The 16,560-nt window shown below is 45.0% G+C and overlaps 1 protein-coding gene across 2 annotated transcripts in view; it reads right to left on the bottom strand.

The window, feature by feature from the left end:
• ATP9A (ATPase phospholipid transporting 9A (putative)) overlaps window positions 1–16,560 on the bottom strand; it is a 137,125-nt gene that overhangs the window by 13,653 nt on the left and 106,912 nt on the right. For both annotated transcript variants that reach the window (XM_037812484.1, XM_037812485.1), the window contains exons 16-23: window positions 13,168–13,260; window positions 11,827–11,910; window positions 10,240–10,410; window positions 6,994–7,092; window positions 3,623–3,712; window positions 3,357–3,501; window positions 2,479–2,543; window positions 95–250 (exon numbers count right to left, since the gene is read on the bottom strand). In XM_037812484.1, the coding sequence (XP_037668412.1) occupies window positions 95–250; window positions 2,479–2,543; window positions 3,357–3,501; window positions 3,623–3,712; window positions 6,994–7,092; window positions 10,240–10,410; window positions 11,827–11,910; window positions 13,168–13,260 (903 nt within the window). The remainder of the gene's footprint in view (window positions 1–94; window positions 251–2,478; window positions 2,544–3,356; window positions 3,502–3,622; window positions 3,713–6,993; window positions 7,093–10,239; window positions 10,411–11,826; window positions 11,911–13,167; window positions 13,261–16,560) is intronic.

A 16,560-nucleotide genomic window follows, 5' to 3' on the forward strand; every position in this document is an offset into this window, starting at 1 on the left:
GTGCACCAGGGCGGAGGTGCTGGGTGCTGGCTGCCCACCCACCTGCATGGTGTAGCCACGTGCACCTGAGCAGGGGTGCCGGCTGCCCACCCACCTGCATGGTGCTGATACAAAGGCTCCTGTGGATCACGAACTGGCTGAGCGCGGCTGATCGCTTATAGCTATTCCGACCGTGCACCATGAGTAACCGGCCAAGATGTTTAAACTGAGTGATGGAGAAATCTGCAGCCAGCGAAGCCTGTTTTCCTTCCTAAAATCCAATGAAATTGGGCTCTGTCAGCACAAGAGGTCAGGGCAAACACTTTTTTTTTTAATTGAAAAAGCAAGACACTGTAACAAGATCTTTGAAGAACTTCAATAAAGACATTCTTTGGTTTCAAGCTATGTGAGGTTGGTGTGGTCCAACTTTAAATTCGATTTAAAAAGAGGAATTCATTTAAATAAAAAACATTCTGAATCCCAGATAGTTACAATTTGGAGGTCAAACAGAGCTAGTATTAAACCCTGGGGATTAGGCCCACCCCATAATCTGTAGCAGAAGCCAAGAATCATTCAAAGATACGTGCTTTATAACATCCAGTTCCTCTAAGAGTTAAACATAAGAGGGGAAACACCTGATGCTACTAACAATATTACATCAAACATTCCTGAACATACAGACTTGCACATTTGGGTGAGTATACATGTGGATACAACTTATAGAAGTGGAATTAAATTATGGTGCAGCCATTACTTTATGGTGCAGTCAGAGAATGGAATTTTCTAACTAAAAATATGCGACGGACACCAACAACAGGACAAACTGACATCAGAGCCTCCCGACATGGTGCAATGGCGGGACATAAATTCTGCGTGATACTCACACCAAAAACACAGAACCTGAATCTAATCAACCTAACCAGTAGACACTGTAGTACATTTTGCAAGACAACAGTCCTCAGTGCTTCAAAAATGTCAATGTCATGAAGAACAAAACACCCCCCCTCTAAAAAAAGATAGGAAAGATGTTCCACATTAAGGAAGATTAAACAGCCTTGAAACTATGACAATCAAATGCAGTTTAAGATTCTTGATTGAATCCTGGATATTAAAAGAAAAAAAAACTATTAAGATATTTTGAAGACAACTGGGGAAATCTGACTATGAATAGTATATACTATTATTATATCAATGCTACATTTTTGGGGGGGAGATAGGAGACACATGCTGAAGTATTTAGGAGTAAAATATAATTATGTCTGCAACTTACTTTCAACTGATTCAGAAAAAAAAAATATATATATATATATACACACGCATATGCATTTATGTGTGTGTGTGTGTGTGTATGCATATAAATGTGCCAAAGGGTAACAACTGGTAAATCGAAGTGAAGGATAAACGGGTGCTCATTGTTCTACTTCTACTTTTCTGAAGGACTGATATTTTTCAAAATAAAAATTTAAAGGAAGAGTAAAAATGTATGGATCTACATGTACCTGATGCGAAAGGAAATCCAAGATACAACATATTTAAGCAAGTTGCATAATAAAATGCATAAGATAATGTTTTTCATTTAAAATTACACATGAAAGTAATATTTATGCATAATATTACATGTATAACACAAATACATACAACCCCATAATACCTAGTAATGTATGCATAGGAAAAATTCTGGAAGAATAACCAACATTAATAGTTTGATGCAGCTCTCTAAAAGACAGATATAAGCACTTAATCCATTTCTAAATTGTTCTAATTTTTAACAGTGAATACTTACTGTTTTTATCATCCAAAACCAAAGCAATCAGAATATATACAAGGGGCAATGTTTTAATTCTATATAGGAACTTGTAAACAAGTCTATCAAAATCAAGTATGCTAGTTAAAACCTGCATTAAGGAAATCTATAAAGATTTCAGATATAAGCTCTCACTCAGGGGTCATTTAATTCTGCAACTTCAAATAATTGTCACCTGGCTGAGAATCAGAAAAAAGCACACGGAATTAACCAAACGCATGAAGATATGTCACCAAATGTACAGAAGCCTGTCTTGGCCCTTACTCAGGGTCTCTGTCCTGCTCATTTAGGCACAGTTCTAACAAACTTGGTGACCTCCTGTTGCCTATTTAGAGGTCACAAATTAGTGCAGAGTAACTGTAAGAGGCAAGCATAGAGTTCACAAGGGAAAGACAGAAAAACTATTTTATTATGCACAAAATTTGAAAATTTGCAGCCGCTAACATCTTTCAATGAGGGGCAAACATACGACTGTTTCGTAACCCCCAAGAGATCAGCACACAGCCGGATGGTGATGTTTTTATTGACAATACTGACTACCACGGAAAAGTTTAAAGTACACACACTCTACCCAAAGAACACAGCAAAATACTATTTTTAAGATATCTGTTTTGACAAGCAAAAAGCCAAGGTTTGTCTGTCCTAACACCTGAGCACCGAGCACTCTGGCAAACGGCACCCCCTCCCATGCTCACCTTTCCTTCAACCCCCACGCCACAGTCGGATTCTTGAATCATGCTGACATCGTTGCCGCCGTCACCTGTGGGTCACACAGACCAGAGAAAAGAGACAGGACGTTCAGGGGGACCAGAAACCTGACTCCCAAATTCCATTCTTGCTTTAAATAACAGTTTTTGCCTTCTAGTGACTGCTTACTAAATGCCCTACCTGAATGGCTTCATTTAATTACTCCAGCTAATCACTTATTTAATCACTCCAACGACCCAAGGGCTCTTGGGATTTATTTTGCAGCAGAGGAGCTGAGAGTCAGAGACCTCAGGGTCCCAGGTGCTGCACGGTAGAGATGGGGCTGCGTCCCCAGCCAGGGCTTTAACCCTGCGTGGGCTGCCCAGAGTGGCGGGTGCTGTGTTGTTAGGGCCGGCGACAACAGGCACAGCCACGTAGCGACCATTTCCTGCACACCAGGGTAAGCACTCTCTAAATGTTACTCCTTTGAAAAGCACCATCTGAGGCAACCACTATTGTTATCCCCTTCCCACCAGTGGGGACACTGAGACTCAGACAGGGGAAGGGAGCCAGAGTGACTGGCTAGAAAAACCCAGCGGAGGATTTGAACCCAGACCCAGCTCCCAAGTGTGTGATCTTCAACCCCCTGTGATGCTGCACTCCTGGGTCAGTAGCAAAGGAAGGACAAGCCAAACAGGGAGAAAAGCTATGAACATACTTATCTACTTTTCTCAAAGGGAAATACAGAGCCAAAGTCTGTGGGGAAAAAAGAAAGTCAACTCATGTAAAGGGACCCAGGGAATTTGACAAGCACAGCAGCCAAATCCAATTCTCCTTACTGACAACAAAACAAGCAGACCATCAGGACAAGCCAGCAGACGCCTACCTACGGCACAGGTGAGCTTTCCGGTGCGCTCCTGGAGCAGGCGCACGATCTGGGCCTTCTGGGTGGGGGCACAGCGGCAGCAGACCACGGCCGGGCACTGGCAGGCCAGCTCCATGAACTCGTACTCGTAGTACTTGAGGCACACCTGAGGGGGGGGCCCAGGGACAGGTCGTGGGTCAGGGGTGATGACCTCACGCTCCCACCACTGGAGCAGGGGGCGGCGCGTGCTTCCAGGAGGACAGGCTCGTGGGGGTCCCCGCACCCACCTCCAGGGAGTCTCCGGAGATCACCAGGGCGCAGTCGTGCTTCCTACGGAAGGCGTTCAGCTCCAGGTGGGCCTCCCCGCGGTTGGTCACCTGGAAGGAAAGAGAGGGGTGCAGAAGGCATTGCTCTCTGGAGGTGATAAAATAACAAAATAACAAACAGTGGCTTCCTGGAGCCACTGTGAAGACAATGGCCACCCACTCAAGGACCTCTTCCCCTCCCGGGGCCAAACTAAATCCTGCTCGTTAAGATTCTGTGGGAATCGGGGAGCCTGTACGCCAATAATCACCTTCCATCTCCCCCCAGGACTGATGTGACCCACATAATGAAAATAACAGCTAAAACCGTGCTGGGCACTGTGCTAGTAAGTACTTCTCAGGGATTTTCCCATTTATTTCTCAAAACAACTCTATGATATGCATAGTAATAATATATTTTGCACATAAGGAAATTGAAACCTAGTGAGATTAGATAACCTGCCTGAAGTGTCAGAGCTAAAGCACTGTCAAGCAAGCCTTCACAGGTCAGCATTTGGCAGAGGTTGGCCAACTTTTTCTGCAAAGGGCCAGATGGCAAATACTCTAGGCTTTGTAATCCATGTCTCTGTCGTGACTTGCCTCTGCTGCTGTAGAGCAAAAGAAGCCATAGGCATTATGTAAATAAATGGGTAAATCTGTGTGCCAATAAACTTTATCTACAAAAACAGGCAAGTAAAGACAGAAGTGAAACTGTCCCAATTCAGAGATGAAATGATCTTATATACAGAAAATCCTGAAAAATCTACAAGAAAACTACTAATGCTAGTAAGTGAAGTTGGCAAAATGTCAAACAAGATCAACACACAAAAATGACTGGTGTTTCTATATGCCAGCAATGTACAATCTGAAAGGGGAATCAAGAAAACAATTCCATTTACAGGAGCAAATAAAAGAATAAAATAACTAGGAATAAATTTAACCAAGAATGAAAAGGGCTTATACAGAAAACCATAAAACCTTGCTGAAAAAAATTAAAGAAAACCTATATATGGAAAGATATCCCATGCTTATGGATTGGAAGACTTAACATTAGGATGTCAATACTGCCCAGAGCGATTTACAGATTCAACACAATCCCAATCAAAATTCCAACAGCCTTCTTTGCAGAAATAGAAAGGCCAATCTGCAAATTCATATGGGAGGGCAAAGGGCCCCGAAAAGCCAAAACCATCTTGAAAAAGAAGAGCAAAGTTGGAGGACTAACACTTCCTGGTTTTAAAACTTACTACAAAGCTACAGTAATCAAAACAGTGTGGTACTGGCACAAGGACAGGCAAATAGACCAAAGGAATAGAAATGAGGGTTCAGAAATCAACATACACATCTATGAACAACTGATTTTTGACAAAGACGCCCAGTCCACTCAACGGGGAAAAAATAGTCTCTTTAACAAATGGTGCTGGAAAAACCAGATATTCACATGGGACTATGGGACTGAGAAAGCCAAGTGGACCCCACTCCATAACAAGTAATTCTCACAGCACATGCAAAAATTGACTCAAAATGGATCAATGACCAAAATATAAGAGTTAAAAGTATAAAACTCTTAGAAGAAAACATAGGGAAATATATTCAATACCTGTATTAGGCAATAGATTCTTAGACTTTACACCAAAAACACATGCAACAATAGAAAACCAGATAAGCTGGACTTCATGAAAATTAAAAACTTTTGTACATCAAAGGATATTATCAAGAAAGTGAAAAGAAAACATATAGAATGGGAGAAAATAGTTGCAAACCATAAATCTGATAAAGGTTTAATATCCAGAGTAATAAAGAACTGCTACAACTCAACAACAAAAAGACAAACAACCTAATTTTAAAAATGGTCAAAGGACCTGAATAGACATTTTTCCAAAGAAGATATACAATTGGCCAATCAGCACATGAAAAGATGCTCAACATCATTAGCCACTGGGGAAATGCAAATCAAAACCATAATGGGATATACCACTTCACACCCTCTAGAATGGATATTTCAAAACAAAACAATAAATAAAAATAAGTGTTGGTAAGAATCAGAGAAATAAGAATCCTCATTCTTTACTGGTGGGAATGTAAAATGGTGCAGTCACTGGGGAAAACAATTTGGAAGTTTCTCAAAAAGGTAAACATCGAATTGCCATATGACCTGATAATCCCATTTCTAGGTATACCCCAAAGAATTAAAACTAGGGTATCTATACACCAATGTTCATAGCAGCATTATTCACAATAGCCTAAAGGTGGTTTACATAAACAACAAATTGTAAAAAGAATGAAGTTCTGATGCATGCCACAACAAGAAATGAACCTTGAAGACATGTTAAATAAAATAAGTCAGACACAAAACGACATTGAATGATCTTATTCAAATGACATAACTACAATATGCAAATTAATAAAAAGTGGATTACAGATTACGAGGGGCTGGGGAAAGGGGGAATGAAGAGTTAATGCTTAACAGATATAGAGTCTCACTTTGGGGTGATGGAAAAGTTTTGGTAATGGATGGAGGTGATGGTAGCACAACATTATGACTATAATTACCACCATTGAATTATACACTTGAAGGTGATTAAAATGGGAAATATTATGTTGTATATATGTTATCACAATTAGAAAACCAAACCAACAACAACAAAAAAAACAGGTGGCCAGCCCACAGACTACAGTTTACCAACATCGAAGACTATATCTGCTTTTACATAACACTGTTCTTACTCTTCAAAAAACTGCTGGATTTCTTGAAGCTTCCATGTGCTATGGGCCAAAGTTGGGGGTGAGGGCAAGACCCCCAAAACATCTCGAGCAGTCTGAGCTCTTGGCTTGGATTTCAGATACGTGGGACTGAGCCTCCCTGACAAAGGGGAATCATACTCTCCACCTCCCAACTCCTCAGAGCAGGGCAGTCGGCGGGGACTCCAGGTCCCCGGAGTGGCAAGAAGCTCCCCTTTGCCCATCTACCAGACCTCCTCTGAGGGCTCCTAAATGGCCCTAGATGTTTCCCTTCAGGAGAGCAAACAGCCCAATATCTGTGGTCTGGAATCTATATCTCATCCAAAGACACAGCTTTCAGGAGTTCTGTAAAATCTTGGGAATCGAATGCACGATTTCACACGGATGGGCTTATTTGTGGTGGGGAAGGGGTCGTGCCTGACTTTCCTCAGCGTCTGCAAGGAGACCACACCCCATCCCGCCCCACCCCTCCAAAAGGTAAGGAACACAACAGCAATGCAAGGTCACTCCACCCACACCAACGGTGGCGTCAGCTCCCTCCCCGCTCGTGGCCCCCACTCTCCTCAGGCCCACTCGGGACTGTGACATTGCAGGGTAGACACGGGATGCTTTACCAGCCGAAAAACATGGATGTCCTGGTTTCTGGTGACCAGATGTGCATTCTTGGCTGTGCATGTAGCCGTCTCCAGCTTGTCCCCCGTCAGCATCCAAACCTGAAATTACAGCACGAAAGAGGTCCTGTTTGTTGGTTTTGACTGTTAGTTTTTGACTGTATCAGCTAAGTTTCCAGGAACAACGAGCTGACATTGATATGTTCCGTTTTCCTCCTTGAGAATCACGGTGTTCCCAACACACCACAGGAAACACCCCAGTTTGAGAGCTTCTGGACCCTCAGCTCACTCCTGCTGGGAGCAGCAGAAGTGGGGGCAATGCCTTTAGAAAGCCCTTTGGCCTGGGGCTTCAGGAGCTTTAATGAAGCTCAGCCATTCGACCTTGTAACCCCCTCCTGGGAATTTTTCTTAAAGCAATAAATAATCTAAAAGAAGTGCAAAGCAGCATGCACAGAGGCTGTTTTCGGGGTGTCCTACAGCATCAAATGCTCAGAGAGATTAAAACTGCATATAAAACACTGATGACAAACAGACCAGATTCTCCCATGCTTCATATCCAATAATTTCACATTTCACAGCCGTGGGATCAGAGAGGGCAAGACACTTGCCCCAAAGCCACACAGCTTGTCTATGCAGGTCCAGAATATGGGCCTTTAGAATCCAAATGGAAAGCTCTTCCTACTTTGCTATCTCACCTGATTAATCCATTTATTTTCTTGGCTTCCAGCAGGGAGGAGGAGCCTTGCAGTAATTGAACAAAGGAAATCTTGACAGTGGGGAAGTACAGGAAGGGAAATTGCAACAATTATTTCCTGATTTCAATGACTGTTTATGAGGCAGGAAACTGAGGCACTGAGAAGTCCAGACACTTGCCAGGAGTCACAGAAGTAGTAAATGGAAAGGCAGGATTCAAACCTAGGCAGTGAGATGGTCAGAGGAAGGAACCAGGGTTCCTGGTGTGTGTCAGTAGATTCCTTCAATACACCATCTAGCCTTAAAAACAATATTCTGTTAAGAGATCCTATTTTGGCTCTGGTTTTCTGGTTTTGATGTAAGAGAGCAAATACCAGGAAAGGAGGAGGGAGGCTCAAGTTCCAGAAAACCATGGAAGAGTTATTAGGGGCACCATATATTTCAGATCCCATGTTGGGATATGACACAAAGAGCCGACAAGTAAGTGCCCAAGATCAAGTCCCGGTTCCAGCCCTGCTGCTTCCAGCCTGAGAACCTGGGCAGTGAAGCTGCGTCTCAGCCTCAGCGGCTACAACCATAAAAGGGGCTGAATAGGACACATTCTCTGAATCTGGGGAAAAAAACGGTACCTTAGACCCAATTACAGACTAACTTGCACCCACCCACCCAGATTCTCCCCTCCCCACCCCAGCATCTAACATGGGCAACCAGAAGCCAACTCTACACGACGTGGATGAAACGTCACATCCTTTGGATAAAAGAATTTTGAGGAGAAAAGCCCCAGGATGAAGCTGGAAGCATAAAAGTAGATCTCCAAAACTCCAAGAGGAGAGGTCTCAGAAGCAGCTAGTTTGACAAAATTTAAACACCAAAATGCAGCTGAAGTGGGACCCTCTTTCCACCAAACTATTCTTACAAAAACGGGATCTTTTTAGCAATTCCCTTGTGATTAACTAAGCCTGTGAGCCACAGGGACAGGAGGTGATGGAATCTGGTTTACACTGAAACGCGTGTACACGTGTGCACCCTGGAAGGTCATGAATCGGCCAGAGCTCATTCGTCACTGCCTCCTTGTGTGGACACACAGGACGTGGCCACGAGCTGCTTCTGGGTAAAGGCAGGTGACAAATGCACACGTTTTCAGGAGTTTCAAGCCAATGCATTCTGAAGGAATTTTTATTTAGAAACTGAGTTTGCTAATGCTTGACTCGTGTTCATTAAGATACAGCCTGGTCCCCAGACACCCTCTACTGGCCTCTCTGATTAAACTGCTGGATATATATCATTTTTGGGCCTTAAATAGTAAATAGAGAACAGAATGTAAATAAGGCAGTTTGTTGGCACAGTCACTCCATTAGGTGGCCAGTCAGTCACATAGCCAGACTGACGGACAGATGGCTGGCCAGCCAGTCTGTCAACAACTGTTAAGAGATTCTATTTTGGCTCTGGTTTTCTGGTTTTGATGTAAGAGAGTAAATACCAGGAAAGGAGCTGGTATTTGGTCTTCCCTCCACACTCACCCCCGGAGTACTGAGATACGGCAGATGGGGTCCTGGCCTCCGGGGAGCCTTGGGCAGCGAAGGGAGGCAGCCAGTAAAAGTAATCGGAAAGCCAGGCCTGCTCAGAATTGTGCCTAAGCGTCTCCCCCCGAATCCTTCTTTGTTGCTCAGATGTGGCCCTCTCTCTCTCTCTCACTGAGCCACCTCGGCAGATGATCTCACTGCCCTCCCCTCTACATGGGACCTGACTCCCAGGGGTGTAAATCTCCCTGGCAATGCAGGATATGAATCCCAGGGATGAATCTGGACCCAGCAACGTGGGATTGAGAACATCTTCTTGACCAAAAGGGGGATGCAGAATGAAACGAAATGGAGTTTCAGTGGCTGAGAGATTTCAGATGGAGTCAAGAGGTCACTGTGCTGGACATTCTTATGCACTATAGAGCTAACACTTCTTTAGGTTTTAATGTATTGGAATAGCTAGAAGTAAATACCTGAAATTACCAAACCCCAACCCAGTGGCCTTGATTCTTGAAGACGATTGTATGACATTGTAGCTTACAAGGGGTGACAGTGTGATTGTGTGTGAAAACCCTGTGGATCGCACTCCCTTTATCCAGTGTATATGGATGGATGAGTAGAAAAATGGGGGCAAAAGACTAATAGGGTGGGGGGGGGAGACGATATGGGTATTCATTTTTCACTATTTTTTTTTTTATCCTTATTACTTTTTCTGGTACAAGGAAACTGTTAAAAAAAATAGATCATGGTGATCAATGAACAACTACATAATGGTAACATGATCAACTGATTGTATATTTTGGACTATTGTATGGTGTGTGAATAAATCTTAATAAAAAAAAAGTAATCGGAAAAACAAGATGTATTCAGAAAACAAACAGCGCTGAAGGATGGGAGGTGACGGCACTGGTCTGCTTTAGGAGGGGCTCGAGGTCACTGTGCAGCCCCACTCGTGGTCCCCTCTCTTTCTCGCTCTCCCCTCTGGGTGTAACTGCAAGGACATGCCCTCGAGGCGGGTGCCGGGCTGCTGGTCTACCTTTATGCCAGCGTTCCTCAGGGTCTCCAGGGTGGGCCGCACGTCCGCCTGCAGCTGGTCCTCCACGCCCGTCAGGCAGAGCAGCTCCATCTCCATCTCCAGGCTCTCGATCACGGTGGCCACTTTGAGGGAGCGGTCGTGCACGCTCAGCTTGGCCTGGACATAGCGGGCCTGGGGACAGCCCACAGGACATGGTCACCACTCTGGGTGGGCGATGAGAGGCTGACAAGCTGGCTCCAAGAGTGGAACAGGCTGGGCAGGATCCTGTCACATACCCTCGCCCAGGACCCCGGGGCCCCACAGGATGGGGCAACCCCGCCAAGTGGGGTGGACCCCAAAGGGGAGAAACCGAGGCTTCCAGCCTCCACCCAAGCTAAGCCCGGACTCTGGAGTGGACAAATCTGAGACCCAGTCTTCGCTCCACACTCACCAGCTGTGAGACTTCCAGGAAGCTGCTAACTTCTCCGAGCCCCGACTGCTTTCATCCATGAGGGGGGCAGTGATAGCACCCGCCTCACGGGATTGTCGCAGGGATTAGCACAACCCAAGATCTCAAGAAAACAGGTTCTCCCACACACAACACACACTTTGTAACCAAGAACACTCTCAATCAACAGGTTTTCCAAAGACAAAGTCCCACTTGCAAAGACTAGTCACCCAACCCCTCTGCTTACGCCCTCTTTACAGTGTTAGCAAAAACCTGGAAGAGAAACAAAATCCCCTAACAGGCCAATTCAAAGCATATGCTCTTAAAATGGAAAGGAAAGTAGAATTTATCAGGGTAGAACACCTGTGAAGTAAAGTTTCCCAAGTACTTAAAGAAGATCCAAGCCCAGTCTCTCTGGTTGGAGCAGGGCAAAGGCCCCAGAAGCCCGTCCTCCCTGCCCTGTTGCCTCCTGTGCACCATTCATTCATGCATGGGTGCATTTGGCCTTACACCAGGTGCTAAGGACACAGCAGTGAATAGACAAGGGTTCTGCCATCAAGGAATGCACAATCTATGGGACAAGATAACAATAAGCAAGCACACCAGTGAAGTTATACTGGAGCCCCTGGCCATAAACATCAATGATCTAGTTCAACTCCAACAATTTTCACAGCTTAAAGAAATTGGTATCAAAGAGGGTGACTTATTCATGAGTTAAATAAAAATCTCTGAAAGTATACTATGTGCCAAGCTACTATCCTAAGTATCTCCAATATTCCTGAAGGAAGACGGATAAGAAGAACGTAAAAATATAAAGGAGGTCATTATAGACTGTTACAAGCACAATGAAGAAAACAAAGCGGGGTGATAGATGGACACCGATGGGATGGGGCTGCCTTAGGTGGGCCAGGAAGACTTCTCGGAGCAGGCAGCATTTGAGCTGAGACCCAAAGGCAGCAAGGAAGTGGGCCATGGAGCTCTATGGAGAGTTCCGGGCAGAGAGATAAGCAAAAACAAAAGGCCCCAAGATAAAAGGGAGCCTGATGTGCTCAACAATAGATAGGAAGTCAGTACGGCTACAGCATGATTAGCAAGGGGAAGGGTGGGACAAGATGGGATGGGGGCTGCAAAAAGAACAAAAGCATCACAGAACAACTTACTTCAAAGTCTTGATACTGCTCCTCTGTCAGAGACTTCTTGGCCACCACGAGCACCCGCAGCCCTTCTCGGGCCATGTTGCCACACTGGAAAGCAGAGCACCTGTCAGCAGAGGGCCAGGCTATGGGCCCCACCCCCAGGACCTACACTCACCAAGGAGGGGCTGGACGGGGACACCGACGCCCCCTCCCAAGGGGAGAGGGAAACCGCAAGTTGGAAAACTGCTCTCCCCAAAAGCAATCTTCCCTGAGAGCAAACCCTCTCAAGGGGAGGTTTGGTGGTCCACGGGCTGAATGTGGCCCCATTAATAGGTGTTCTTTGACCAGCACCGTGTATGTCTAAATTTAAGTCAACACTGCATGATTCATATAAAAATCTAGATTTCTGGCTTCTTTGGGAAAAAAACATGCACAGACATCTGACAAATAACAGCAATCAGTGATGGCTGGGCAGCAGTTGCTACCACAAGTTTCCAGAAAACCCAGGTATCAAAGGAAGAATATTCCAGTATGTTTAGTACATCAAGTATGACTGTGTTGGAAGAATCTGTCTGGGCCTGCATTGTTCATTCGCATTACCTGCCTGGCCCCTGCCGGCATTTAAGCCTGCCACCCCCTACTCAAAAACGTTAATTTTAATGTAAGTAAAATGTGAATTCCCCACTTGGAGCAAAAGATGAAACAAAACTGGTCTGATAACCCTTAGAGTTCCTTCCCTCCAAGACCCCCACTGCATGTCAGCTGCCCGACAGGCCCCACTGACCCCCCTCCTGATGTCCCTTGAGAGTGGGCTATGCCCAGGGACTGGCTCCCAACAAGCAGTACAGCAGAAGTCAGGGATGTCAGTGCTGAGTCTAGGTTACGAAAAACGGTGGCTTGCGTCTTACTGTCCTTGCCTGCTTTCTCACTTCTTCACTCTGACGAAGCCACCTGCTAGGTTAGGAGCTGCCCTATGGAGAGACGCGGTGACCGGGAACTCCAGCAGCCTCCAGCCAAGAGCCAGTGAGGAATGAGGCCCTCCATCCAGCAGCCCACTGGGAACTGCATCCTGCCAATGACCACGAGTGACCCTGGAGCACCCTCAGTCGAGCCCTGATAGGACAGTGGTCTTGGCCAACAAGAACTGTGGCCTGTGAGAGAGCCTGAGCCCGAGGTCCAGCTAAGCTACCCCCAGACTGCTGACCCCCAGACACTGTGAGGTAAATGGCTAACGCCTCTGTTCAGAACCTCTAAGCTTTGGGATGATTTGTTACGCAGCCAGAGATAGCTAATGCAGAGACCCACCTCCCTATATTATGCAAGGGACTAGCGTGCCCTGGTTTTAACTCCCCGTGCCATGCTTACCTCTTCCTCCAGCCAGTCGTTGTACTGCACAATTCCGGCCATGACAACATCTGCTCCCTTCATGTAAAATGTAATTTCTCCAGTTGATTCATCCTGGGGGGAGGAGGGGGAAGGAAGAATGAATAACCAAAAGGAATGCCCTCTTCTGCTCCAAAGCCCACTTCCCATGATGGATGGTGTACAAAGTGTACTTAAATGATTCAAATGTTTTGTCACTTGGTCAAAGATAAACAGTGAGAGGGAGCCTCACTTTGGGGCAAATGCCACAGAAAATAAAAGAAAACTCAAAGCATCTGGAAAATTATTAAATGATGAATTCAATATCAAAAGGATTGGAGAACTTTGTTTTTCAAGTTGTCACTACAACAGGAACAAACTTCCACATTATAATTTTAACTTTATACATAGGACTGCCAATATCTCCAAACTGTGGTCCACCCAAAAGAATAGGGAAATAAGATAATGATCTAAATCAGAATTTCTCACCCTTGGCACTATTCACAACTGGGGCTGGACAGTTCTTTGCTGTGGGAAGCTCTCTGTGCACTGTAGGATGTCTAGAGCATCCCCAGCCTTTACCCACCTGAAGCTCGTAGCACCCCCTCACCCAGCTGTGACAATCAAAAACGTTTCCACATCCTGCCCCATGTCACCTGGGAGGCAGAATCATCATCCCAGTTGAGAACTGCTCATCTAGATAACTCAGGACCCCCTATGTCTATTAGAGGGCTTGGCTAGAGATGAGATAGCCCAGATGTTTTGGTTCATACTGACCAGATGTTCTGGTAAAGGGCAGCACTACTGTGTGGGGATTATATGCTTGGGCCAGCTCCAAGACACCTCCTTTCCCTAAGCCTCCGTTTCCTCACCTGTGAGATGGTGGCACTAACCATTCTTACCACAAAGGCTGCTTGGCTTACACGAGATGCTCCCCATGAGGCACCTGGCACAGTGCCGGACAGCTGGGGAGGGCGCACTCAGGGTTCCTATCTCTGTCCTGACGATGGTAACTTCTCAAGCTTCTCGGTCAAAGAACAAGGCTTAGAGACGTGGTCTTTGGTTAGGGTAGATCTGTCTCCCAGGGATATGTGGTAATGTTTGGAGGTGTTTATGGTTGTCACAACTGGGGAGGAGGGCTACTGGCATCTAGTGAGTAGATCCCAGGGATGCTGCTGAACACCCAACAATGCAGAGGACAGCCCCACAACCAAGAATTCTTTGGCCCCAAATGTCAGCAGCATTGCTGAGCTGAGAACCCTGGCTTAGAGCAAGGATGGTGGAAGGGCTGGTTCTTATCTCACCCTTCCCTTGATGGCTTCGGTCATCGGGGGCCGTAGAGATGGGGCAAGGGAATCAAGGATGGCTATCCAAACTTTGGGCCTAAATTTTGTTGCCCTAGGAAGCCTGGAATAAATCCCTATAAAGTCTTCACTGAATATGAAATAAATACCCAAAATCAAATTAGTAGTAGAGTTTCTTCTTTTAAAATAACTTTCAAATGCCCTCTAATCATTAACATCCATTAAAAGAGCAAACTTACCCCTAAAAGCACCCCCCAGGCAAAGGAAAGGCAACTGCATGTTAAAAGCATCTAGATGCACGGTTTATCTTTGATGTAGGGCTCCTGTGCTTGCTTGTGGTTCCAGCCAAAGATAGCTGTGGGTTCTCAACATGAAAGCCTCAGGGTTTTTTTTTTTTCCTTTTCCCCTCTACCCAATGGTGTTTAGCAACATGGCTATAGGAAATAACGCCCACTCCCAGCTTCCTTTACCACAGAAGGAGCTCTAGCACATTTAGAGATTTTGTCCAATATAAATAGTGTATCAACTAACTCCTCCCATTAGTCATTTCCTCCCACCAAGTTCATAACAAGGTTACTTCGTTCCCATATTATGGCAAGATTACGCTATAAATTTACAGAGCTCGGCCGGGTGTGTTGCATTGTTTTGGGGCTTCATCTTTTTCCACTGTGGTCAGGTGCTGGCCCCTGTTCAGAGGCCTCCTTTCCTCCAACAATGACAACGGTGTGATCTACACCAGTGATCTGACTTCGATCCCTTCAAGTGGAAAAAGGGGGGCAGTGGAACAACTTGTCCACAACAAAAACAACGCAGGCGACATGGCCTTCCATCAGGAAGACGGGGGCCCAAGAAACTGGCTTCTCGAATGTCGGCCACCTGCTTAGCAGGTGGAGAGCCATGCAGAGAGAAGCCCTTGCTTTGTGGAGGGCCTGAAGATGCTGCCAACTGCCCCGTGCAGGAGCTCACACATGTTCAAAGGGTTTGATGAGACAGGCGAGACCAAAACCATAACTGTCAACAGTCACTAGACCAAGCCTAGAGCCGTTGTACAGTGGAGCCACCTTTCTCACATCCGGCAACTGGACAGTCGCTTTCATGTAAGGAACACATTCAAGCAGGGTTTCTCGGTGTCAGCACAATGAATATTTGGGCTAGATCATTATTTGTTATTGGGGCTGCCCTGGGCACTATAGGACCCCAACCCACCTGATGCCAGGCACATCTCCACCCTGAAGGGACAACCCAGAAATGTCCCCAGGTGCTGCCAAATATCCCCAGGGGACAAGAAGGCCCAGGGATGAGAACCACCTCCTTACAGGAGTGTGGTGAGATTTATACAAAGTGCAAAACTGGTCCAAAAATCTCGGATGCTGATTTCCACCCACGTCCAAAGATGAAGAAGGACGCAAGTCAGAAAACAAGAGAAACGAGCAAAATAATAGGCATTTTATTAAAGACAGCCGAGCAAAGATGGATGCTCATGGCAGCGCTATTTTCAGTAGTGAAAAATTAGAAACAACCTAAGCATCCCCCAAAAAAAGAAGGGTTAATGAAATATTGGCCCAGCCTTTCAACAAAACACCATGCACACATGAAAAATCATGTTTTAATGATGCAAGGAAATGTTTACCATGTACAGTTCAACGAGGGGGAGTTAGAAAGTCTTATAGGCAATTTTATTTAAAATTTATGAATTTATATTTAAATTTTAAATGTAAAATATATAAATATTTTAAATATAATTCTAGATAAATGTATCAATACAGAAAAATACATAAAATTTTAAATATAATTCATAAAATTTATACTGAAATTGTATAAATTTATAAAAACATATGTGGATATTTACTCTCGTATACTTTTAGAAAAAAAAGTGAAAGGAAATTCCCTGAGAAGTAGAGTGATTGCCTTTGGGTGGTAAAAACAGAGATGAATCACTTCAAACCTCTTCTTTATATATTTATTTGTTCCAAATGTCTGATCTATGAATGATGATTATTTTTTAATCAGGGAATGGGAGGGAGGGGACGCTATTTTTAAATAATGATAGATGTGCCCGTCCAACATATATACAAGTACTTCAGGGCACGGA

The sequence above is a fragment of the Choloepus didactylus genome, chromosome 19, assembly GCF_015220235.1.
Source record: "Choloepus didactylus isolate mChoDid1 chromosome 19, mChoDid1.pri, whole genome shotgun sequence".
In the NCBI taxonomy this organism is placed as follows: Eukaryota; Metazoa; Chordata; class Mammalia; order Pilosa; family Megalonychidae; genus Choloepus; species Choloepus didactylus.